General features: G+C 37.3%; 1 protein-coding gene across 3 annotated transcripts in view; it reads left to right on the top strand.

Annotated features, from left to right (window-relative positions):
• The first annotated feature begins 2,704 nt into the window (after window positions 1-2,704).
• The window catches only part of POSH (Plenty of SH3s), a 37,619-nt gene continuing 14,397 nt past the window's right edge, over window positions 2,705-25,926 (top strand). For all 3 annotated transcript variants that reach the window (XM_071596324.1, XM_071596323.1, XM_071596322.1), the window contains exons 1-12: window positions 2,705-2,795; window positions 3,198-3,833; window positions 10,654-10,715; window positions 10,823-10,937; window positions 13,909-14,007; window positions 14,096-14,232; window positions 17,789-18,604; window positions 19,819-19,888; window positions 19,976-20,130; window positions 20,648-20,815; window positions 21,845-22,254; window positions 23,548-23,966. In XM_071596324.1, the coding sequence (XP_071452425.1) occupies window positions 3,381-3,833; window positions 10,654-10,715; window positions 10,823-10,937; window positions 13,909-14,007; window positions 14,096-14,232; window positions 17,789-18,604; window positions 19,819-19,888; window positions 19,976-20,130; window positions 20,648-20,815; window positions 21,845-22,254; window positions 23,548-23,966 (2,904 nt within the window). In that variant the 5' untranslated portion in view covers window positions 2,705-2,795; window positions 3,198-3,380. The remainder of the gene's footprint in view (window positions 2,796-3,197; window positions 3,834-10,653; window positions 10,716-10,822; window positions 10,938-13,908; window positions 14,008-14,095; window positions 14,233-17,788; window positions 18,605-19,818; window positions 19,889-19,975; window positions 20,131-20,647; window positions 20,816-21,844; window positions 22,255-23,547; window positions 23,967-25,926) is intronic.

The following is a 25,926-nucleotide window of genomic DNA, read 5'->3' as shown; positions in this document are numbered from 1 at the left end:
CAGGATGGATGGCTGTAGTAAACCAATCTTAGGATTGAAATGCTGATGATGCCAAAGAATTGGCCAACCCTGAGTGAACTCAACATAGAGAAATTTTCCAAAAAACAGTTCTGGCATGCTAAAACATGTAGGAAATTATGACCCAAAAATTATTTTCTAAAATTGTCATCCAATTAATGTTGGGTATTTTTTTTATAATTGCAGATGTAATGTGATAGTTAATGTTGTTGTTAATGTTTAAAATAAGAGATTAAAATAATATAAGAATATTTTAAAGCAAATTCAGATTTAGTTGAACCCCATTGCTTTAGAATGTTTACTTTCCTCAACTTCATGTAACATTTGTATTTGAAAATTTGCAAGGCATTTGAAATTAGCTAATGAATTTGTATCAATTTAAGAACTATTTTTAGCTCTTTTGTGTAAAATTGTAAATACCATGTATTTTGTAACCTATGCCAATGACGGCATTCCTTCCATCATCAGCACACTAAAATATAATTCAATAGAGGCAATGAACATAGTATTAACCATAAAACATGGAAATAATTTTCAAAACTTTAGGCAGCTGACAAAAAACTCAAGTAAAATTCTTGACATGGAATATCCATGATGATGTTCAATGATTTGGCAGTAAGCACAATTCCCAAGAATGTGGAAATAGTTGATTGATTTCTATTAATTGTGAAAACGTAATTCTGAATGGAGCTAAGCTGACAGAAACTCTCTATGTCCCTCACAAACATAGTAGATAAGCACAAAAACCAAGTTCGGGCAAAAATATCCACAAAGATCAAAATTGAACAAGAATAACTAAATGACTAAAAGGAAGTATTACACTCCCTGTATGTAACCATAGATCTTAGGAGTGGCACTCACAGGCTAAGCAAAAAGGAATTGCACATGTTTTGGGCAAGGCATAGAAGGGGAAGATAAAGGTGATTACCGTGTACCGAAATTAGGACTTTTTAAGGGTTCAACTTACTTCAACAACACCTTCATAAGAAAATTTTAAAACAAACCATCACACTAAAACTATTATTATTGATTTTGTGACTACCTATATTATATCTATTATATTTTATGACGGATTATCAGGAATTACAGATTTCTCAGCATTGAAACTTGAAGCCCAATAGTTTGAGCTTTCTTCATTCCGATCCCGAAAAAATATTACACCTGTGGAGACAAATTATCCATTTAAAAATCCAGATGTTTCTACTTCGAATGCCATACGAATGTGGATCACATTTTCGTGTCGAGGTCATGAATGTAATGCATTAATGTAGGGTAATAATTGACAATGGACTTCGAACGGCTGAGAACAATTTTGAGATAACATATCAGCACATACATTCTACAGCAAATTTAAATAGCCCATTCTTACTAAGTTTTATTTTGTTTCCACGACAATCTTGTCCGTACAATTTACAATCTTGTCCGTTTCACATACAAAAACCAAAATGGTGTTAAAACTCTCCTTCCAAATATTTTATAATCATAATGTAAGTGGTCGCAGAGATCAACTTCAACTGATAAAGTGGGTGCGGTCACCTTTGATGGATCCTCGAGTGATCCCTCATTTTCCGAAACGACGTTAGCATGGGAGTAAGACACTTCCGTACATGTGTTGAAATGTTAAAGCCAGAATGGGCACAAACTTTTAGGATTTAGAACTCTCCAAATCAAACTAGCATGGAAGTTACACATATATGCCGACATTTTTTTAAGGCTAATGAACGCTCACTCAAAACTGAAGTCCAAAATTTAACTCAGGTTGCGTAACCTTTACTCGCCTAGTTTTTCTTCTAATCTGGACACCTGCCGTAACATTCGCTAATTAAACCAACAGTGATATAACACACAATAGTTTAAATGAGAATCCAATAACTTATACGGGCCAGTGCACTTCCGCAATGGTCCAACGTACGGAATAAGATATGCGTAATACAAACATGTGATCATTAGACCTAAACATTATGGCGAACTACATCGTACATTGCCCACGAAGGATGACAGGTTGTTTGAACATCGTTGCAGCAATTCCAACGTCATCCATCAGCAGCCCAGGTCCTCCTTCCACAAGATTACCGACTTGTAAACAGATATGCCAAACCAGATATAAATATGGATCATCCATAATTACATTGCCCGTAATCATTTAAGTTGAAAGTTTACTAGTATTATCCGTTGAAACGTTAATACATGAAAATGTTTTCACACCATTTAAGTAACCAGCAGAACAACCTTTTAAGTACTAACACAGACATTTCATACAATCTCCAAACATGGCGAAGGAATTGGTTGTGCGTAGGATCACCTAACGGATATAATTTAAATCAATTGAAATTAGAAATTTATGTTCTATGCGGCATAATTTGAAATGATAAGTATTTCAAAATAAAGGGAATATTATGAGAAACTCCAAATTAGTAAACAAATTCACTCGATTGGCTTGAGAATCATTTTTGCGGTTTTCCTGGAATCCGTCATTCCGCTGCTCTCTGAATTTCCCATTAAAATTCTATTTTACTAATGTATTAGTAAAATTTTCCTCGAAAATTCAAATATGATTTTTTTATAAACCTAATAATAATCTTGAAGGTGAACTGCATCGAAGCGAAAGATAAATTTTTGAGGGACTATTTATCCGGTCTACGAAAGCTGGGTGTGAATATCTTAGCGGAAGAATACAAAGGAAGGGAAATGAGCAATTGATTGGGCCTGCAATTTTGTGGACTCAAGAAAGTGGTTTAAGAAGAAATTTTATTTTTCAATGGTTTTATTTGTTATTTGTGAGTATATACGTTTGCTAATCTGCCTTATAATTCCCATAGCTGAGTAAATGTCTAATAATAATTTTGATTTTCACCGTGTCTTCGTACGATTGGTATGATTCCATCTCGAATATCTTGCCAGTGACTCAGTTTAAGGAAGTAATTATTGGTTCCTTTCACCGATGAATCGTAATTGATCACGTTGGTTGAGTGATTTAGGCCTATAATGTATGTAATTTCTTCACGGTGATGGTTCTAAACATTAAGTTTTTGAAATGAAATGACATACTGCTTCGCTTTATCGTATAACGATATTCACTATTTACGATTTGTTGGTAAATGTGCATTACTAATTAATTTACACCGGAATCGGCCATATACTGGATATAATACTAAAAATTTTTTGCTCTTATTTTTCAGATGTTTCCTGAGTGAAAATGGAATATTTAATCGTATCCGTAGATATAACCTGATCCCTTACTGCATTAATGTCCGTCATTAGCTGAAAGTATTCACGTTAAAATGCGATATAGGTTCATGCCTCAGTAACAGATTGTTCATAAAGGTATTATTGTTAAGTATTTAATAAATCTTATTTTCACGATGGATGAGTCGGTGTTAAATGATCTTTTGGAATGCTCTGTGTGTCTGGAGCGTCTGGACACGTCCAGCAAGGTGCTCCCTTGCCAACATACGTTTTGCCGAAAGTGCCTCGAAGAGATAGTTAGCACACACAAAGAGTTGAGGTGCCCTGAGTGTCGCATTTTAATTGAATCGAGAATCGACGACCTTCCTCCAAATGTACTCTTGATGAGGATATTGGAAGGGATGAGAAATGCACCAAAGAAGAGAGGGGGAGTACCCAATTCGGCCTCGACTTCCTCAAGACCTCACCCAGCTATGCTTTTACAACAGCAGCAGGGTTTCCCTTCTAGCCCACACAACCCGCAGCCACAACAGTCACCAGGACACCAGCACCACCACCGCACATATTTGGCTCCACATCAAGCCGCTCGAGAACACCATAGTATCCGGTCTCATCACTCTCCAAAACAGGTAAAAACTATGTGGGTTACTTCAGCCCATTCCTGAAAATTTAATAGTTAATTTACAAGTCCTCCAAAAATTGTTAGTTTTCTACTCAAGCTTTCATTCACAGCTTGTTGTATGAAAGCTAGCAATGGATGTAATTCGTCATTAAAGGCTCTTATATGATTCATCTACTGGAATTGTCGAGCAATAGGCGCCAAAGGGTGGAGAGGGGTCTGACGGCGATTTGTGTAATGGCCTATAGAAACAATTTATGTCTGTTGGGTAGAATATTCACAATTTATTCTTTAAATACATGTGACTTTATGGTTGCACTAAATTTTAATTGATGAGTATGTCTCAGTATGAAATTTTGTACTCTTTATCTTTTAGAATTTGTCATTGGTTTCATTAGATCTTTTTTCCGCTATCAAATCAGTTGGTTAATCTTATGGCTGCATATGCTGGAAAGATAATGTGTCGAAGGTTAATAATATCGTTCCTGTCTCTATTGTTCTCGGTCAAAACCTTACACCTTGGTTCTATGGATGGTATTTTCAATTCTTGACCTCTGTTCCAAACATCAATTCCAACGTCACATTCTTTACACTGGTGGTCACAGAAGTACCCGTCCCAACAAAGAAAACACAAAAATTTAGGAAAAACATTTATTTATTTTTCAAAACAATCTCCTTTCAGCTCTATACACTTTTCCGAGTGGTATTCAATAAATTTGATGCCCTTTCTATGATAATAACTGTCTTGCTCCTCAAAAAAGCGATTAACTGCTGGCATCAATCAATCCAAGGGGGCTAAATCTGGGGAATATGATGTAGGGGTGCATGAGGTAGCAATGCAAACTTTAATTCATGAATTTTGGTCATTGCAATAACAGATTTGTGAGCTGGTGCAGTCTTAATGATACAACACATTTTTCATAGACAAATGCAGCCGTTTTTGCATGATTTCTTTGCTCAAATGTTGCAATAAGTTCGCATGATACTCGCCGTGATATGTTTTCTATTTTCAAGATAGTCAATGAAAATTATCCCATAAGCATCCCAAAAAACCAACGCCATGACTTTGCCTGAAGATAAAATGGTCTTCACCTTCTTTGGAGGTGGTTCTCCCTTTCGAATCCATTTATTTGATTGTTCTTCTGTCTTGGGTGTGAAGTAGTGGACCCATGTTTCATCCATGGTTATGAAACGGTACAAAAATTCTTCTTTGTTGCTGTGAAACTTTGCTAAACACTCAATTGAAACATCTTCACGACTCTGATTTTGCTCAAGTGTGAGCGAATGCGTCACCATCTGGCACGCAGCCTTATGTCCAAATTTTCAGTTAATATGCGATGTACCACAATTTTTGAAATGCCTATTATGTATGCTAGCTCGCGCTCTTTGACAATCATCCAGTATCACTTTGTGGATTTTCTTCACCGTTTCTGAAGTCATCACCTCATTTTGTCGACCAATGCGATGCTCATCTTGATATCTCGTGTGGCCTCGTTTAAACTCTGCTACCCAATGTTTAACTGTAGTAAACAAAGAAGCAGACTCATCCAGGTCACCTTTTATATTGGTTGGGCTGAGGCCTTTCAAATAAAAGTATTGTATCACATAACGATGCCCAATTTTCTCCATTTTCACAAATTCCCTTAAAATGTTCACTGTTGATGGCTGCCAAACAAATAATAAATAACATGGTGTCTTTAAACTTGAAACATATGCTTTATAGATTGCATACTTTCTAATCAGTGATATTTTTCAAACAACTACCGCCATCTATAGGTCAGACCAGGTACTTATGGGACCGCCCTCGTGAGTTGAAAAGTTTTCCTGATTTTAATAATCACTCCTGAAGTTTTTTACTGAGGTTTTTTTTTAGTTCTTAAAGTTCACTAGTATGACAAAATCTGATTGAACCATGTTGTGTCCAGGAAAAAGATTCACTTTCACTTTACGTGTTGTAACTTCCCAGCAAAGGTGGTAATCTGGAGGGCCATTCTGTGACTCAAGTAGCGTGTTTCTTAACTCCCTCCTCCTCCTGGGTTGCCTCCAAAGTTTGAGTATTAGCTGAGTGAATCCGTATTTACTGGTCTCTGAGCAATACTTGTGTACAATAGTTCTAGGTATGAGGTTTCAAAATAGTGCTAGAAAATCTCTAACAAGTGAATAGGTTGATAAATGCCATGTAATTAAGCACAGAGCTGTCATGATAGGATGGCCCAAATGGTACAGCATTATATACTACCTTGATCAAAAAGTTCCCGGAATAACCACCGTGTGCCGCTCCCATCGATCCGATTTGAGTTCTGTTTTTTTTTTTAAATTGGTACATCTGTTGTTGATATTCCCTTTAAATCTTAGTGTCATAACTTGACATTTGCAAAAGTTACGTAGCCAAGAGTACATCTATCTCTGTGTGTGTTGGCGATTTTTTACAATTTCAGAAATGGATTTAAATTTGCAACAACGAACTTGTATTAAATTTTGTGTAAAAAACGGATTTAGTGGCGCACGGACGTTGGAAATGTTGGAAAAGTGTTTCGTCAACGATTCTCTAAAAAAAACAGTCGTTTACCAGTGGCACGAGCGGTTCAGAAGTGGTCGTGAGTCAATCGAAGATGATGAACGCAGTGGCAGACCATCGACATCGAAAGTCGGTGAAAAAATTGATAAAGTAAAAGAAATGTTGGTCAATAACCGCAAATTAACCATCAGAGAAATAGCGGAGGACTTGAACATTGCCTATGGATCCGCCCAAGACATTGTGGTTAATGATTTGGGTTTCCGTCGTGTAGCAGCAAAGTTGGTGCCAAAAGACCTCAATTTCATGCAAAAAAGAGACCGTGTTGACGTCGCAAAAGACATGATTTGCGAGGCTGAATCCGATCCCACATTCATCAAAAGGATCATTACTGGAGACGAGACGCGGGTTTATGAGTACGACACGCAATCCAGACATCAGGCAAGTGAATGGCGTTCACCAAATGAGCCGAGACCAAAAAAACCACGTCGTTTTCAGTCAAAAAAGAAGGCAATGCTGACGGTTTTCATGGATTACAACGGTGTAGTGCATCATGAATTTTTGCCAGAAGGCCAGACAGTAAACAAAGAGTATTATTTGGGCGTTATGAGACGTTTGCGTGAAGCAATTCGCCGAAAGAGACCAGAAATGTGGGCAGAAAACTCGTGGATTTTGCACCATGATAACGCACCGTCGCACAGTGCTATCATTATTCGTAATTTTTTGACGAAAAATGCAACAAATACCATCCAACAGCCACCGAATTCACCTGATTTGGCTCCCTGTGACTGCTTTCTGTTCAATCGAGTTAAAAAACCATTACGGGGAACGCGTTTTAGCAGCCGAGAGGAAGTAATGGAAAAATCGCAGGAAGCACTGATGGACATACCGAAAACCGAATATAAAAAATGTTTTGAGGATTGGATCAAGCGCTGGCATAAGTGTGTTGCAGTCGATGGGGATTACTTTGAAGGGGACAATATAGATTTAGATGAATAAACTTGTATTTTTAATTTTCTGAATAAATTCCGGGAACTTTTTGATCAAGGTAGTAAAGCTGTACCAAGATTCCATGCCCTATTTTTTTACCACATTTCCTTGTAACGTGGTTGCACTTATCTTTGCTCATATGTGGATGAATTTTAATAAAGACTACGTTACATTCTGGAAAGCAATAAGGTTAAATACAAATGACTTTGTCATGGTAATATTTGCAATAGCATAGGAGTAAAGGAAGCAAATTTCAGTATCTGTTTCTGCCAACTGTGAATGCTGTATAGATTTTTCTTAAGAGATAGAATAGAATATTGGGCATTGTAAGTATACTCATTGCTCTGCTGGAAATCTCTAAAACATTCAGTGAAAACTTAAAACCTAATTGTCGAAAACATGCTTGTGTAGTTAGAATGATAACACTATCATAATCAATGGTTAAGAGTTGGGGAGGGGAATCAATGTAGATTGGTCATAATACTTTTAGGTAATTAGGGAGAAGGGTTGTGAATCTAGGCCATTTGAGTGAGGAATATTATTAGTGAAGATAAAAGCGAATACAACCAATCAAGTAGTAATTTATGTTCACTTGCCATGAAGGAGGAAGGAAGGGAACCGGGGGGAAGAAGTACAGTTAGTATGATCAATTAGAAGAAATATTTGAGATAGTGCTGGGAAGGAAACATCTAATAGTAATTGAGGATTATAATGCAGTGGTAGGCAAAGGGAGGGATGAGAGAGAGAGATGTATGTTTACGAGTAAGATTGTATTTAAGAGTATGCTTCCAAACAATTGCAAGTAGCAAAAATGATATTTCAGCTACCAAGCAGTACAGCGACGATTCCATTGCCTCTCCTAACAAAACACAACCCAACACCCTACACTGAAATATGCCCCGCGTTATCTTCATATACCTCTGTCCTCCCTTGATTCCGTCCAACACCCTATCCTATTCCTTTCCTTTCCTCAGTTGCCTAATATTTTCCCCTCTATCACCGCCTTCAGCATCCCATTGCCATGAATAACTGATCGAAGCACTTTTCCACTTGATAATTTTTTTTTTATTTTACGAGTGGGTTTCAATGTATTACATCATCTGGACCTGACCTGAGGTGGACCTGATGATGATGTAATAAATTGAAACCCGCTCGTAAAATAAAAAAATTTTATCAAGTGGAAAAGTGCTTTGATCAGTTATTCATTATGTTCAACTTCTACCACATCACGCTTGAAGCTACTCAATTTGATCCAATTGCCAATTATAATTCTTTGCATCAATTTTTGCTGTCTCCTCAGGATTTCTCCCAACAAACCCCTTTCCTTGCCCATAATACCTAGTACTTCCTCATTTGTTTTCCCTTCAGTCCACTTCATCTTCTCCATCCTTCTCCACACCAACATTTCAAAAGCTTCAAATATATACATATCATCCTGCTAAAATGACCATGTTTCCGCACCTTACAAAACTGCACTCCATATCAAAGTTTTTACAAGCCTGTTATTAACATCCTCACTCAAACAAAGTCCATGTCATCAACTCCCTCTTCCTTGTGAAAGCTTTGAATAGGACTTTTAGGATGGCTCCCAAAATCGAAATGTCTAATAAGGGAACATACGACATAGACCTTGAATTACCCCTACCAAGAGAATTATTAACTGCCATGATGTTAACCTCTATGGGGTTTTACATGGTTCATCAAATGCTTTTGTAGGGTTAGAAAAGTTTCTCTTATTATACCACTCCTGGCCATTTGCCTTCTATCCCCAAATTCTCTCGTACCACTTTAGCTTACTGTCTCTATTCCTTTGTGTGTCAGTGTTCTCGGTATAATCTGTTAATCTCAGCCCCCTGTTGGAGGCTTTTATTGCATTGATTTACATAGAAATCTGTCAGTACTTTAAAAAATGTTTAAATTTTGAGTCAATAAATTGAAGATTTCACTGTATTTGTGATTTTCATAATCTGAATGCTTACATCAAAACACAAGGACCTTGGGTCCTCATTTGCGCTTTTACTGCCATATTCATGGATGATTTGGGACATTTCATTTCTGTGATCCTTCAATGTTCATTTTTTCACTGGGTGGGGCTGCCATAAGTGGGGTTCTACAACATCAGAAGTTTATATGGATACTCTTGTGTGATTTCCATTAAATTTTCATAATTTTTTTAAAACTATGAAATAGTAATGTTTTTATAGGGGATGCCCATATTTCCTTGATTTTTGTCATGTTTACTGTGGTTGATATAGTCAATTTTTCGTCAGCTCTAATTTCAATTCTTCGTCCATTTACAATGTCCTGGCCAGCATGCAGTATCTCTCTCCAATCCTTTATGGCCATATTGTTTCTAATAAACAATTTGTCAATCTATAGCCTTCTTTTGCACTTATTTTTTCAAAGAATAATGTTATCTTAAAAGTATGTCAGAATCAAGTCCAGTACTTAGCCCTTGCTGCAAGTGTGAACAGCCTTTGCAACTTAGGACATAAAACTCACAGCTTGTTTGTTAATGTCATTGATGGCTTACATGATTTCTTTAATTAAAGAATGAGTAATTTACTAACTAATGTTTGAGCGTCCTATTCCTTTTTTAAGTGTTTTTCACTGAATGTTGTAGTGATGGTACGACAAGATAAGTGATTGTTGAAGACATGCAATGGTTCATTTATTTCATCCTTAATAAGTGTATTTTAAAATATTTTTCATAGAATTCTCCTAAGTTGAACAGAATATTGCTTGTTTGAATGTTGTCATTTTTTTTGTTGTAGTTAATATCAAGGTTTTCATCCAAAAATTTGGGAAAGAGTTAGTGTGTTCATTTGACTCTTAATGATTTTTAGACTGCATTTCATTCACCTTCTCTCTGTGTGAAGAGAGTATGAATTATTTAAAAGCGTTATGCAAATCATCATATCCTCTGCAGGAACATTGTCCCAATTGAACCTCTAACAATAAGGATTGCTTTGAAAGCTTGAACAACCAATTGATATCCTAATCCCATTTCTTAAACAATTTCCATGTACTCGTGGCTTCCTATACCACAGTTAATTAATGGTTTACAGTGCAATGTTTTCCTAAATTCAAAATATTCCGCATGTCCTATTTCAGAATTTTTTTTGTTCTGAGCTCAACTTCACGAAACAATTCTAACTCTGTCCCACATTTGTAGCCATGACTGTCACAGTTTGATTTTATGCTGAATTTGATTTCTAAGAAAGCTAGTGGTTTGGATACAATTCCAACGTATAACTTTGTTACCATCACTTCAGTTGGATATCACTGTTTGTGCTCTTAATGTACCTTTTTGCTTCTCTTATAGCCAGTATTGCCCAACCAGCCTTGTGCGAAAGCCATGTTCTCCTATCAGTCAAGGGTTCCTGGGTAAGTCTTTCAATAAAATGTTATTTTCTTCATATTTTAATTATTTTTACCTAAATTGTATTTATTTTTTTGCTGATATATTTCTTCTCTGTTTTTCATTCTTAAAGAGACCTGATTTTCAAGAAAGGGGATATCATCCTTCTGAAAAAGAAAATAGATGTCAATTGGTATGAAGGAGAATTGGCTGGAAATACTGGAGTGTTCCCTACCACTTATGTCCAGGTGACTTTTTCATTTTGTTTGCATTGTCAAGAGTAACATTTTAGTGAAGGGTATTCCTGACTTTTTCAACTCTCCAATTGAATGCTTATTTAATACAGTTCCATACACTACAAATCCCTGCGGGCTGAGATGGAGTAGTTCATCATCAGGATGGGGTGCAAGAGGAGTCTAAATATTTTTACTCTACTTGCATCCAATAAATTTGATCTAGTGGGGTTTATGGCAAGATTGATGGCATACATGAGACTTTGGCCTTCATCGAGATTTTGGGATCTCAATGTTTTTCTTGCCTTTTCTTTCATACAGAGGTATTAATGATGAAGTGTCACAACAGCATGTTGTTAGTTATTGGTACAATTTAGCCCATTAAAATCATCCATCCGAGATGATGTCATATATTCGAATGATCAATAAGATATCAGTGTAAGGGTCTTTAGTGCTCCTTATGTCAACTTTTATCGAAATATAGTAGTGCCTGAATTTATTGTACCATAAATGAAAAATGCCACCAATGCTATGATACAATTTCAATATAGTTTTTGTGTTCACAGTCATATTTCTGAAAGCAATGAAGTCACTGTTTTGATTAATCAGAAAAGCCAAATTCAGTGCATCAGTGTGAAAGGTGTTCCTTACGATCAAAATTGCCAGGTCGATTACCTTTATGTTTAAAATGCAACAATTCCAAAGTGTAGAAATCATTCGCCTTGACCAGGATCTGAAATTATTGCATTTTAATTCATACAATTAGGTGACTCCGTTTAAGTCACTGTTGTGGTATCTTCGGCAGTTCTTTGAACTTTAACTTTATTTTGCCGAAAATGTTAACCTAACCACCCACGTACATTTTAATTTGAAAATCTTCAGAAATGCAATTTCAGGAAATCCAATATTACCCACAGACATCCTTTGTTAGTTCATAATTTTTTAAGTATCCTGAAATTTGAATTCTGACAATGTAGGCTGATAGAGATGGCTGTTACTTGTTGCCTTATAAATACTCAAGAAATATACAGTTCGTGTTGTTAATAGGTTCATGTGTGTTTCTTTAAACTTAGATAAAATGTACATATATGCATTAGTTAATGAACATTTGTAATCAGGTGCTTTATATTGGGCATGAAATAAGCATAATTTTGCTGAGACAGCCCAGGCTAAGGGTTTACGAAATAATTACATGTGGCCGTATTATTATTTCTAAGATATACAGTAATTTATTGTTGCTAGGTTAGTTTGAAAGGTTCTCAGAATCACCACCAGATGTCAGTGCCAGCAAAATAAATTTCCTGCATAGTAATAGATAATCCTTTATGAGTAAACACGTCAGTACTCTCAGAAGAGATCTGGGGTGTGGACATGCCTCTATGTTTGCTCCCGTGTAGTGATTTGTGAAGATGGAAAAAATTAAGATTTGAGGAGTGATTAAATACTTCGTACAGAAGGTATGAAAGGAAAGGAAATTCATGTCGACTTTCAGAACTCTCTGGGAGACTCCTGTCCTTCATATTCAACTGTTGCCAAGTGGACGAATGAGTTTTTAAGTTTGGTTATGACAGCTTAGATGATGATTCACATAGTGGTCGGCCGAAATGTGCCATTACCACAGAAGTTATTGCAAAAGTGCATAAAATGGTCAGAAAGTACATTGCGAAATAATACCAGGAAGTAAGCCAATTAGCATTAGGTAGGGAAGGATGGAGGGCAGCTGTCATCCAATCTTATGATTGAATGACCAATGATGATGATGATAAAATGGTCATGGAGGATCGCCGACTGAAAGTGCAAGAAATCACTGAAGCTGTAGGGATGTCATCTGAATGGGCATATCATATTTTAACTGTGAAATTGGATATGAGAAAATTATCTGCTAGATGGGGTTGGACTCTTAACGCAGGATCACAAATGCATCAGATTGCAAATTTCCGAACAATGTTTGACCTGTTTTAAAAGAAGCCAACAAAATTTTCTGCGCCGATTTGTGAGCACAGAGGAAACTTACATCCTTTACCCCAGAGACAAAACAGCGGTCAAAACAGTGGAAACATGTTGATTCACCAGCACCAAAAAAAGCAAAGGCATTACAGTTGGCCAGAAAGCTTCAGTTTTCAGGGATATGAAAGGTATTCTGCAGATAGATTATCTTCCCACTAGTCAATTAATTACTGGACAATACTACTTTAACCCCCTTGACCAACTACAGCGAAAGATACATGAAAAAAGGCCAGGTTTGCCAAGGAAGCAAATCTTTCATCTAAACAATTCACGCCCACATAGAACTGTCGTTGCCATGACAAAAATTTGTGAACTAAGATACAAATTGTTGCCACACCCACCTTATTCGCCTGGTTTGGCTCCATCAGATTGCCATCTCTTCCCCAAGCTTAAAATTTTCTTCTGTGGACGGTGATTCTTTTCAAACAAAGAAGTAACAGCTGGAGTAGATGGGTAGTTTTCAGGCCTGAAGGAATCTAATGTTTGTGATGGGATCAAGAAATTAAAACATTGCTGGACCAAGTGCGTTAGTGTACACATTGAAAAATAAAAAGGTTTGTGTGAGATAAGTCATTTATTTCTATTCCATTCCAAGAACTTTTCAAATTATCCTTGTACTATGATAATCTACCGTTGATAATAGGTTTTTGGATGAGCGCATAGCCTAAATTAATGCTCCTCTTTTTAGGATCACCCGATGTAGCTCGGTATACTAGCAATCGACAATAGAATCTAGAATATACCCTTTTCAATTCAGTGTACATTTTAGCCCCATTTACTATATTCCTGATAATGATGTAACTTGCATATGTAAGATACACAACCAAAAGTGAAATCATCAAAGACTTCTTACTTTTTGGGAAAGATACGGATTATCTTAAAATAAACTTTAGGTCATTTTGTTTTTGAGTATTTAATGGTAATAGCCTTGCATTAATATTTTATGTGCATCAAATTGACATGTATTGTGTATTTACAGGTGATCAACCCATTACCATCACGTATTCCACAGTGCAAGGCCCTTTATGACTTCAAAATGACAAATGATGATGAAGAAGGCTGCCTCACATTTAAAAAGGTGATGGGGCCATAGGAGAAACTGTTCTGAATTACTTAGGAGTAATATTAATCATAATTTTGTTTTTACATTTTTTCTTTCCTTGCAGGGTGAAATTTTGACCGTAATACGTCGTGTGGATGAGAATTGGGCCGAAGGAAAATTAGTGGATCGTATAGGTATATTTCCTCTGGCCTTTGTTGAACTGAACGATGTTGCTCGTGCCCTTGTAAAGCTCTTTGCCAAGTAAGTCATGAGTTACTTTTGCTTCTGGAGAAATGCTCTTTAACATAGATGTCACATAGCTGATTATTTATTATGGATAGCAGCTGGGTAAAATATAAATTGTACATATTTTGTTCAGCACAATGATTCAGTAGATTATTAAATTTAGAAAACTTTGAAAATGTCAATTTTTTAACTTTAAATTAAGATTCATCCTATAAACTTTGGTGAATGAATGGTTGCTTGGTGTTATATTATTATTGGTATTCTACCGGTTAAGGTAGTTTGTGAATGGACACAACCTAAACAAATCTACAAAAACAGATTTACTTGCCTTCCCTAATAAAAAACACAATTTGAGAGAAATTTGAGGCCAATAATACTATGTGGAAATGCATGTGTAAAGCATGAAGAAAGAATCAAACATTTTGCGTTTCCACAGGAAAGAATTAATTATATCGACTAGTTTGGCTACATTGTAAACTCCTTTGTTTTCCTTTCCGTCCATTTTACCTTTTTCAGTCTTCTCCATGCCCACATTTTAAAACCCTCTAATCTAAACCAGTCATCTTGTATCATTGACCATGTTTCTATGCCATACGAAACCTTGTTCAATAACAAAGTTGCATTAATCTTTTCTTAAAATCCTCTTTCAGCATCCCTGATACCCCTTGTCCATGTGAAAGCTTTTTTGCCTAATGTAATTCTTCTGTAGTGTCCATACTATTTTGACAGTCTTGGTCCAGAACACTTCCGAGATAAGTAAACTGTTACACCTGCTCTATTTTATGAACTTCTATTTTAATGGTTAACTTAGCCTTCCTCTTTCTCGAAAACCACAGAACCTTAGTTTTGTTTACATTTATTCTCATCCCATATCTATCATGCTGGCTTTCCAATGCCTTCAGCAATGCTTGCAAACCCTTGGCTGAATGACAAATTGAAGTTGGGTCATCAGTAAACCTATCTGATTTTATGAATTTCTCACCAATTCCCTTTCTTACCTAAAGCTCTTCCAATGCCACTTATACCGTTTACTCTACATGTACGTTGAAAAGTACAAATGATAATGGACAATCCTGTCCCCTCTTCCTAGCATGGCCATCCTGACTCTCCATCCAATCGTACCTGAGCAGTCTGTGATGTGTACAGGTTGCGGATAAGTCTCCTCTATCCCATCAGTCTACTCCTATTTTCTACAATACATTAATTAACTCCTCCCAATTCACTCTGAATGCCTTTTCAAAATCTTCAAAACAGGCAAATATGTCCCGATTATATTCTGCATTCCTCTCTAGTAGTGAGCATGGTGTTATATTTATTTAATTTTGTCACCTCCAGAATGAGTGTTCAAAAGCTTTCTGCAAACAGTATGTACCTGTAAATTGGCTGTAACACAAATGTGTAATTACAATTCAATAAGGAGACTCCTATATCATTGCTAAGCACTATATAGGCAAATCAAATAACCCTTGAATGCTATTTTTAGGAGTTGAAACCAACCAAATTCTGAAACGGTTGAAATCATTGATCCTCAGTACTTCTTCTGCCTTTTTAATGTTGCCACACAGTTAATTATTTCTCAAAATGTTTTTGTTCTTTTCATAGCTTTTGTAGCACTTATTTTCATTATATAAGTTATTAGCATGTCTGAGTATTGCACCCTGACATACTCGTGCCTCATCTCAGAGGAATAGCATTGTCTGGATGGAAGAGAATTTATTTCTTTGCCTATTTTCTTGATTTAGTCACTCAATCGAATCACTAATGTGGTATAATACTCTTTATCATCTGTCCTTTTTGCTAAGAATCGATGTACATGATGCTGTGTACATTCCAAAAAGCCTTAGCCATCCTTTTCAGTCGATTTCACCATCTTCTTCACCTCTAGAGGTGTGTCGCCTTTATGAACCCACTGTTTTGACTGAACCTTTGTCGCTGGAGTGTAGTAGAGTATCAATATTTCATGAACAGTAATATATTGATACGGAAACTCTAGGAAAAAGAAGGATTGCAATGGAAAGGCTCCAGTCCAGCCTCTGAATTGACCAAACCATTCTGATTATTCTCCACTGAAAGCAAACATGGCACCCATTATTCTGAAATATTTTGCATCCAGTTTTTCTTGCAAAATTGAAAATGCCATACCTTGTGATATGCCTGTAGCCTCAACTGTTGTGCGAACTTTCATTTGTAGATTGTTGCTTCAATGGACTATGGAAATGAGACCACGTGATGGATATAGCTGAAACTTAAACAGCAACCTAGTGAGAGAAGAGGCTTACTGAAGTAAACCTTTTCCAATACTGCAAGCACTACCTCTTAGTTATTCCAAGGAGTTATTGAATGATCCACATATCTATGTACCATTATGAAAGTATGAACCAAGGCTAGTTTTGAGACTTATTTTTTTGCTAAGAAAAGATGTGCTGATGTACAGATTGTTGTATCATAGTGTAATTTGAAGGTTAATGATGTAACTTGGATAAAATACTGAAGTGTGATTTTTAATGAAGTGATTGTTAAAAAAATTCTAATTAACCTTATTAGTTAATGTAAACTTTGTTTGATGCAGTTAATGCTTTCTTTGTACTCATCCCTATCATTCCAAACAATTAGTCGCTCATCTGGAATGAGAAGGATGAATCCCATAAGTGATCTTTGACCTTGTTTTAGAGCCAAAAAAAATGAGGATTCAAGTAAAATATGTATATTTCCACCTAAAGTTCAATTAATGGAGATCAAATGCTTTGAAAAACTATTGAATTTTGAGAGGTTGCATGTATGATGTCTTAAATTATTTATAGAATTCCTACAGGTAATGATGCATTAGTATATGCCTTCGGAATTTTCAGCTTGCATTATTATGCTTAAATACTTATCTACCCTGATTATTAGGCAGTATGCACAATAAGTTGCTTCAAATCACTTAACACGTGTGTTTAGAATTCTGTAGAAATAATGCCTCATAATATTGTTTTGTTCTTCTACATGGGGAATATCAGTTTTGCTTCTTAAATTCTCGGATTAACTTCAGAGTAATAGACCTTATTTGGATTCATGTTGGGATTTATTGTGTAAAAAGGCCTGGGGAAATATAATTTCAGATTTTAAATCTTGTTGAAATTGATTATTTGTGTAATTGTTCTGTTATATACCCTGAAGATTGAGTCATTGCTGTAGAAATTATTTCGTCTCTCATGAGTTGCAGAGAAATGTTTGTGCCTTCTCTCCTCAGTTGACAATACAAATGTAATCTTTGAAGATTTTAGTGAGAAAACTGTAAACTTAAAATTGCTGATTCTATTTACTTCTGCTATCAGTCAAATTGAAATATAATAGACTAAAAGAAACAACTCCTTTTAGGTTTTTTGAAGCTTTGTCAAGATTTATCTCGACTTTGGACAATGTATCTCTCTGGGGTGATAATGAAGGTTTTAACAAACTTTCTGCTGGCTAGAAGCAAGACCTATGATTTGAAGCATCATTTTCATAGCAAATTGTGTCCTAACCAGCTAAGGGTTTAGGCTGTCACTTGGTTTCATGTTTTTACTTAATGTTTTATTCTGACAAACAGTTCACAGCCTGGGCCATCCCGTGTGGCCCCACCCACACCCACATCGGAGGATGCAACCCCACTCATACCCACGGACCACATGGTAACAGCAACCCCATCTATGATGGCAAACCCACATTACTCGTCTACGTCATTCCATTCCACCCCACCATCGCAGTCATCCCCTGTGGTGGCAACCACAACTGTTAGTGCTTCCCATCCTGCCATGCCTCTACAACAAGCCAACCAGATGGGTGCCAACAATACCCCACACCACCATCACCAGTCACGCCATGGGCACCACCGTCACCACCATAGTCAGCAGCTGCCGGCCACAGTCTCCCAGACGCAGCAAGTAGCTCAGGCCCCATCCACGACAACAGTGACTTCCACCCCCCTCTCATCATCGGTGTCTTCGAGTACCTCATCCTCTCCATCATCATCAACTTCATCCACTCCCTCTTCCTCCACGTCGGCATCATCTTCATCCTCATCCACTGCCACCACCAATTCACCAAATGGGTCCTCCGTTCCAAGCTCCATCCCCTCTTCACCTGCCTCCCCACCTCCACCTCCACTGCCCCCACCCCTGCCACCATCCTCTGGATCCTCCCAGGAGATCTTGAGTGCCATGGCCGCGGGTGCCACACCACCACCTTCGGCTACACCTGCAATCATGGAGCAGCAGCCACAGGTGCAACAGAGGGGCCCTTCCTCTGGCAGTCCTGCACCACCGGGATCAGCCTTTCAACTGCCACAGCAGTACCAAAGAGAGAAACGACACAGCTTCAATGTTCTCCATTCAAACCAGAACTTTCCTCAACAGTCAACTCACAGGTGCGAATTAGACTCATTTGTCATATCTCCTGTGCCCCATATAAATGAATGTTACCCTTGCGACCAACAGTTTAGTGTATCATATCACTTGCTGATACAGAGCTAATGTTTTCAGTGGTGGGCTAATTCTGGGGTATATTCGTCGTGTAGTTCATCCCAAGAAATGTCAAGTGAATTTATTTTTCTCACAAAGTGAATGAGAATAAGTAGCTACCTGCCATGACCTGTTTTTAATTTTGACGAGATAGTTCTCTTCAGGAAGAAGATGTGGAAGCAAACCTACATTTCGGCACATAACAGTAAAAGTGGATGCAATGTCCAGTCACAAGGCAATGGAAGGCAGTCGATCACTCACCCATTTTGCGTAAATACAAGTGGCAATTTGAAAAACAAGCCCCTGCTTGTTTACCTTCAATCAGTTAGGTTTGATGATGACCTAGCTTTAGTTTGTCAGTCAAGGGAATGCAAGCATTGATGAGTGAATTGTAAATTCAATGAGATAGATATAGAATGAGAATCAATATAAATAAAACAGAGGTTATGCAATTTTTCAGAAAGTTATAGGCTAAGTTTAACATTGAAACTGGAGAGCAAAAACTAAGAGGTAGGTAGGAGGGTAGGAAAGTAGGAGGGATATAAGGAGAAGAATTGCACTAGGTAAAGAGGCTTTCACAAGGAGGAGGGAGTTTTATGACAGGGATGCTGAGTAATGATGTTAAGAAAAGGCTCATCAAAACTTTGATATGGTGCGGAAACATGGTCACTGAAGCAGGATGATAGACTTAGATTGGAGGCTTTTGAAATGTGGGTTTGATAAGGATGGAAAAGATTACATGTAGCGAAAGGGAAACAAATGAGGAAGTGGTGGGCGAGGATAGGGGTTTGTTGGGAGAAATCATAAGGAGGCAGGAAAAATGGATGAAAAGCATATTGTTCGGCAGTAGGATGTTGAAGACTGCAATTGAGGGGAGAATGTTAGGCGAACAGGGACAGAGCAGGAATTGGATAGGGATGTTGGATGGGATGAAGGGAGGAAGGAAGTACTCAGAGATGAAGAGGGACTTGTTGTAGAGTGGGATGTTGGGTTGTTTTGTTCGGAGAAACAAAATATTTATTTGGTAGTTGTGTCCATCCAAAACCTACCTTAAACGGTAGATTACCTAAAAAAATCCCTCCCTTCAGATGAAATAATCAGTATCATTTATTTTGTGCAGGCATTCTGCTGAAATTCTGAGTCCTACTAACACCACTGCCCCTGAGAATTTGCCAGATGAGCAACCAAAGGTTTGTAAATCTCCAGTTATCTCTTGTAAGAAAACTTAAAATAAATAATATTCAGTTGATAGTAATTATTTCATTTTTTTTGTCCAGGATGGCCAACCTGAGAGCTCTTCTGGCCAAGGGCAAAGTAAGACTTCTCAGCATCGACACAGACGGTCTGGAAGTGACTTGGCCTCGACATCATCAACTCAAGGACCATCCACTCATCAGGAACAGAACCCCTCATCCACAATGCTGCCAGCCTCGTAAGAATTGATTTTGTTGCATTAATGTTTTATGAATTTGATGCAGTGGAATTAAAATAATTAATAGACATAGATTGGAGGCCTTTGGTGTTAAGGGAGCTCCAGGATGTTGAATTTAGAAGCAATTCATTCAGCTACATCCATGACTGATGCCTTTGGTGTTGAACCACACAAAATATCATGGTTCTATTTCGCTGTCGTTAATACCCCTTTATGTTTTTATGAACCACCTCTGCCTCACTGCTAGTTTGCAAAACAGTCTCAGACTATTTTCAATTTCCCAACTCTCAATTTATCGCTTAAATGATTGGCAGCATGGAAAAGGATATTTCCTTCCTAAAGTTTTGGGTTTGTCTAAAGATGATCTAGTTCATCTAACATTTCAAGGCAAATTATTGTGAATGGGTGACTATTGTGTTAAAGTTTATTTTAAGTAGTCCAGCATTAACTACTATTAATTGATGAATTTCTAACCTGAAGCATTATTTCTCAATAATTTACTTTTTCTTTTTTGTAGCTATGTTGCTCTCTATCCATATAAGCCGCAGAAAAATGATGAACTTGAGCTTCGCAAAGGCTCTGTATATACAGTGACTGAAAAATGCCAGGATGGATGGTTCAAAGGGACTTCGATGCGCACTCATAAATGTGGTGTTTTTCCTGGAAACTATGTTGCTCTTGTGAGGTATGTGCTTGCATAAATGGAGTTTTTATTTACTAAACACAGGTTGCAATTTAACATTGTATTGGAAATGTTTTGATAGTTCAGTTAAGATTCTTTGCTTGGTAATTAAGGTAAATTTGTGGTACAACATATTATATGCCGAAATATGAAGTCATGTATACATTTTGGGTTCAATACCAAAACACATCAGAATCATCACTTGAAAAGTTTTATCAAACCAATAGCCAGACTTTTTTGATTGTGTTAAATAATGAAGCAGCCCTTGCCAACATTTTTTCATTTGAACTGAAGGTATCTTACAATATATCAACTTCTCTCTATGATTAATATATGGGGCATTGTCCTATGCTTAATGCATCATCAGGAAGTCTTTATAATTGTCTTCGATTAATGTGTGTATGTAGTGTAGCTATGAATGGCCATGGGTTATTATCTATTGCTTCCCTCTCCCTCAAAATGAAACTGCCAAAGTTACTCTTAACCCTTATTTTTTAGACTTGGAATTATATCTGGGTGCACTAATCTGTTAACCATCCTCCCAATTGAATGACTTCAATATTTTTCAGTTCATCTTCCTCTCTGATAAGCCACGAGAAGTATTCTTCTTCCCTAACTAGTGACTTCGTGCTCTCATAAGTGATGTTATGGCTTGGACCAGAGCTGCTGAGTTCTGTGATGTGCGAGTCTCTCGATTGCCATTTCTTTCAATTGATATGTGATCAAGTTCTTAATCTGTCTGGCAGAAATTAGTTTTTTTTATTTGCATTGACTATTTGTAACATTTTTTTGTATGTCATGCTTACAAAGTGTCCCAATGGTGGGTGATGTTGTTCACTCATTTAAAAAGTTGTGTTGATGCACAGGTTGTTATATCAAGTGTAATTTGGAGGTTAATGCCCCAAAAACTTGTTAAACTGCATACCTGCAAACTGTGCTGAATTTTTCACTCTCTTTTCAATTGATGTATGTTTTATCTTTCTGTTAGACTTAAATACTAACTGGAGTTTTTATTTTTTTTATCAATTCTAGGCCTCCAGACCCTCCCCCGCCCTACCGTCAACAAAATCAGAATGGCTCCTCACCTCAAGCATTAATTCCAGGCCATGGTTTGGCAACATCTTCAGCATCATCTCGCATGTCCTCAACCACCAACTCCCCATCAAGGCCAAGTAGCCACAGCACCTCTCCGCAAACACCCATATCTCCCTCACCTGCAAATTCTTCAAGGATCCCAGTTGCATCTGGCTCACCATCGGCCCAGTCGTTCACACGGGGCAAGGTGCCTTTGCCTCCATCCATCCCCCCTCCTTCCAGCCATGCTCTCAATACCAGCAATGATGGGAGGCATTATGGAGAGGTGGCTCAAGGATCAACCTCACCACATAGTGGGAATACTGTACCCCCGAAGCCACCTAGGCCACATAGCCCTCACCATTCAGGTAAGCACTTACCCTATAGTCAGGAGTTGCTGATTCGTGTATATTTAATGGGTTGCACCCTATAGTCAGGAGTTGCTGATTCCTGTATATTTAATGGGTTGCAAGTCAACTTGAAATCATTTCACATGGTAAACAGGCTTAACATGCACCACACACATGCATGAATATAAGAATTTTCTGAGAAAATTCTTATAAATTGCTTGATCAACATCATAAATGGGCTTCAAATATTGAAATCATTGAAACAGTGTGGCACATGTTTGGTCAAAGCAATTTCCATAAATGTTGCAAATTCACATTGTCATCTATTCCTCATGCACTGACCCACCTTTGTTCAATGATGGATAACTTGCCCTCATACTGAGACGTGCGACCATATTTCTCTCCCCTTCCTAGTACATGTCATACCTTCAACCAGAAAAATTTCCCGATTTCAAGATTGGATTTGTTTTAGTTTTTCAGTTGTCATAAAAGAATGCAACTTTTTGCTTATATACCTTTTATTAACTATGCACAAATTATTGAGTAAATTCAAAACTTGTCACAGTAGCATATGAAAAACAGCTATTTATGAATTTAACTCGCAGACAAGCAGACAACTCTCCTCACTCCAGTGCTTTTGGCCTGGGAGCTGGAGGAGGGTTTGCTTAATGTATTCCAGGACTTCTAAGAAGGAACTTGTGTAAAAATATGCATCCTCTTTTTCAAAGACCACATCTGCTAAATAAGGTGCACATGGGAGACAAGTCTATGAAGTATTCTTGAACAGAAAATACAATTGAATTGGCAAGCCTTAAAGACTTGTTGCCCGCATTGGGTTAAGGATAATGAAAGTGTATCATTTCATTTATTGATTAAATAATTATGGTCATAATACCATTTAAATGTGGATTATTACATGCAGATCCCTTCATATTCACACATTAAATAATTTACTGACAGCATATTTGAGAACAGTCCAGAAAGTTTTTTGATCGTTTTAACAACATTGATTATGTATGATGATATTGCATAAACAGCAACTTATTTCAAACAGCTGAGGGAAATTCCGTGAAAGTGGCCAGAAAGGAGTCAACCACTGATGTGCACTGAAATTTAGGAATTTCACTGTAAAAATTGATTACGGTAGAGGCGAATGATTTTTGCGGCGTGAAATTCCTACATTTCAGAGCACATTATTTCTCGACATTATTAAAATGATTTGTTAGTAAACACCTAGTTCCTTGTAATCGGCTAGTTTCTTGTACTTTGCCGAAAACAATTCATTCTGACGAGCAAATTTTATTTTCACAGTGACCCCCTCCCACCATCATCAGCAGCAGCTTCCACTGCCCATGAATTCACCCCCACCTGAGCTGCCTCCAAGATCGTCAAGTCCCAGTCCCCTCCATCACCACCACTTCCATCCACCCCCACCTTCCCTCACCACCTCAGCACCCCCACCATCGGGCTCGACCAGTGGAATGCTGGCATGCAACACCCCAACAGCAACCTCATCCTCATGGCATGCTTGTCACCAGGGCACCCACCAGTCTGGTGACAGCATGCCTGGGAACAGAGGATCCCCAGGAGGCTCCCACACCCCACTATCCACTGCCGTAACACCTCCACCTAACGTCTCTGTTGGGAATAGTCCCAGTATTTTTGCAGCGGCTCCTCCTGGTCCATCTGGTCGGCCTTCACCAACTGCCACAACTCCATATTCAGACAAGGTTTGTGTGAGTCCATGAGTGGATGACTTTCAATGGGCTCAGTTCCATTGCTAAATCATGCTTTTGGTTTCTGGCTCTTGTAGATATACATGTCACAGGTTCGTGTGACCTTCTGGAGAATAATTTTGGGGTGATGATAAATTTATGAATTCATGTTTGAAAATTGTGAAATACCGATTCTTTTCATGACAAAAGAGAATGATTCATTTCTCCTCAAATTTCATAGTCAATGTTTTACTTCTTTAAAGTCTTCTTTTTACTTGTGAAGTAATGAAGTAAAACGCAGACTTATTGATCACATTTAATTCTCAATATCCTGTTTGAAAGGATCTTGTAATTCAAAATTCAACAAAACCCATTACATGTACTTTGCTTTGGAAAAGGATAGGCAATTTAGATGGAATAAGGGCTGTAGAAAGTATGCAGAATTGAAGGGTTTATTTTAATATAGAGTATCTGGTTGTGTCTTGTTGGCTTGGAGCTTCTCATAGGAACATGTCTTCTTTTCACCTTGTCCTCCCATTTTACTTTTCATAACTTCTACTCTGGTTTTTCCCATTTCAATTTGAGATAAACTTGATGCAAAGTGCAAAATGAGTTAAAACTTCTCAGCCTTTGAGAAACTGAACCAATATGTACCAATCATGGTAATGACTAGCACTAGTTCATGTTTAAAAATTTGAGGAAAGTCAACTTTTTAATAATTACTCTAAAAATTATGCTGTTGAGAAACTCAATCAGAAAAAGGCATGAATAGTGGGAGAATATAAAATGAAATAATTTAAATTTAGGGTCTTACAAACATTTGACATAGCCCTTAAAAAATAGATTGTGTAGATTGTAAAGGTTTTATGTTTCTTTCCATCTTTTACGACACAGAGATCTGTTTCTCCCTAAACTAGTGACTTGTTTTTGTTTAGTCAGTGGTTAGCATGAAATAGTTTTGAATACTCAGATAAATACATTTATGTGCAGTATCTTAACCTTGAAATGTTACACATATTGCAAATATTTGTTTATATTCTTTGAGTTGGTCGTGCAGGCAATCTTCCATTTGAATGAGTAGCTTTGTAAAGGAGAAATAATAGTCCGACCTGTGCCAGAATGTTATTTGCCATCTAGGTGTAAGTAATAATTTTTATATTGATCTTCTCTGCTAATTTTTTTTATCTACTCTACTGTTAACATTGTGCGCTCATGGATAATGGAAACCCAGAATTGGTACCCTTGAGGTGGGAGGAGCCACAGAATATGGGTAAACAAAACATTAAAAATATAATGGTCCAAATTCATATTCTCACATTCTTTTACTAAATACCATGCATAAGCACTTGTTCAAGCAAGTATAACGAATACTGTCAAAAAATTGAAGACTCTCAGCTCTGGTGTTTTAAGTTTTTAGGGGTGCTACATTGGCTCTCTTTCTCTGGACCCATTCCTTCAAAAGCATTTGTAAGCATTAGTTGCTCTGAATTCATGAGTTATATCACTGAAGGGATGTCCATCATCTACCAGTTCATGCCCACAGTTCAGCATTCATTTTTTTGTTGTTTTACTAATGGTGGGAAAAGGTTCCTTCCTAAAAAGTCTTACCTGCTGATACATCTTTTAGTATTTTAGTGGAAAGATAACAGGTGTTATCGTGATTTCACTATCCAAATATTATCTTGAAGTACACTTATTTATTTTACATAATGGCAAGTTTATATTGTAATTTTATTACTTGACATGGAAGAAACTTCTTTTGAAGTCATTTCACATTGAGTGGAACTGTAAGTTTCATGAAGCTGTTTACGGAGTTCGGTAGTCCAGTGGATGGAGTGCTAGCATGTTGGCTGGAGGGTTTGTTTCCGGGTGATGTCTTTGGGCTAACACAGCTTCACTCAAGCTGATTAATTTTTCAGGCCCTGGATGTTTCTCAGAAACCAAAAGTGGTACTGGGAAATGAGCTGACTTCCCT

The sequence above is a fragment of the Hetaerina americana genome, unplaced genomic scaffold (assembly GCF_022747635.1).
Source record: "Hetaerina americana unplaced genomic scaffold, ioHetAmer1.1.p SCAF_8, whole genome shotgun sequence".
Classification (NCBI taxonomy): domain Eukaryota; kingdom Metazoa; phylum Arthropoda; class Insecta; order Odonata; family Calopterygidae; genus Hetaerina; species Hetaerina americana.
Note: the sequence above shows the minus strand (reverse complement) of the source record. Positions and strands in the feature narration are given on the sequence as shown.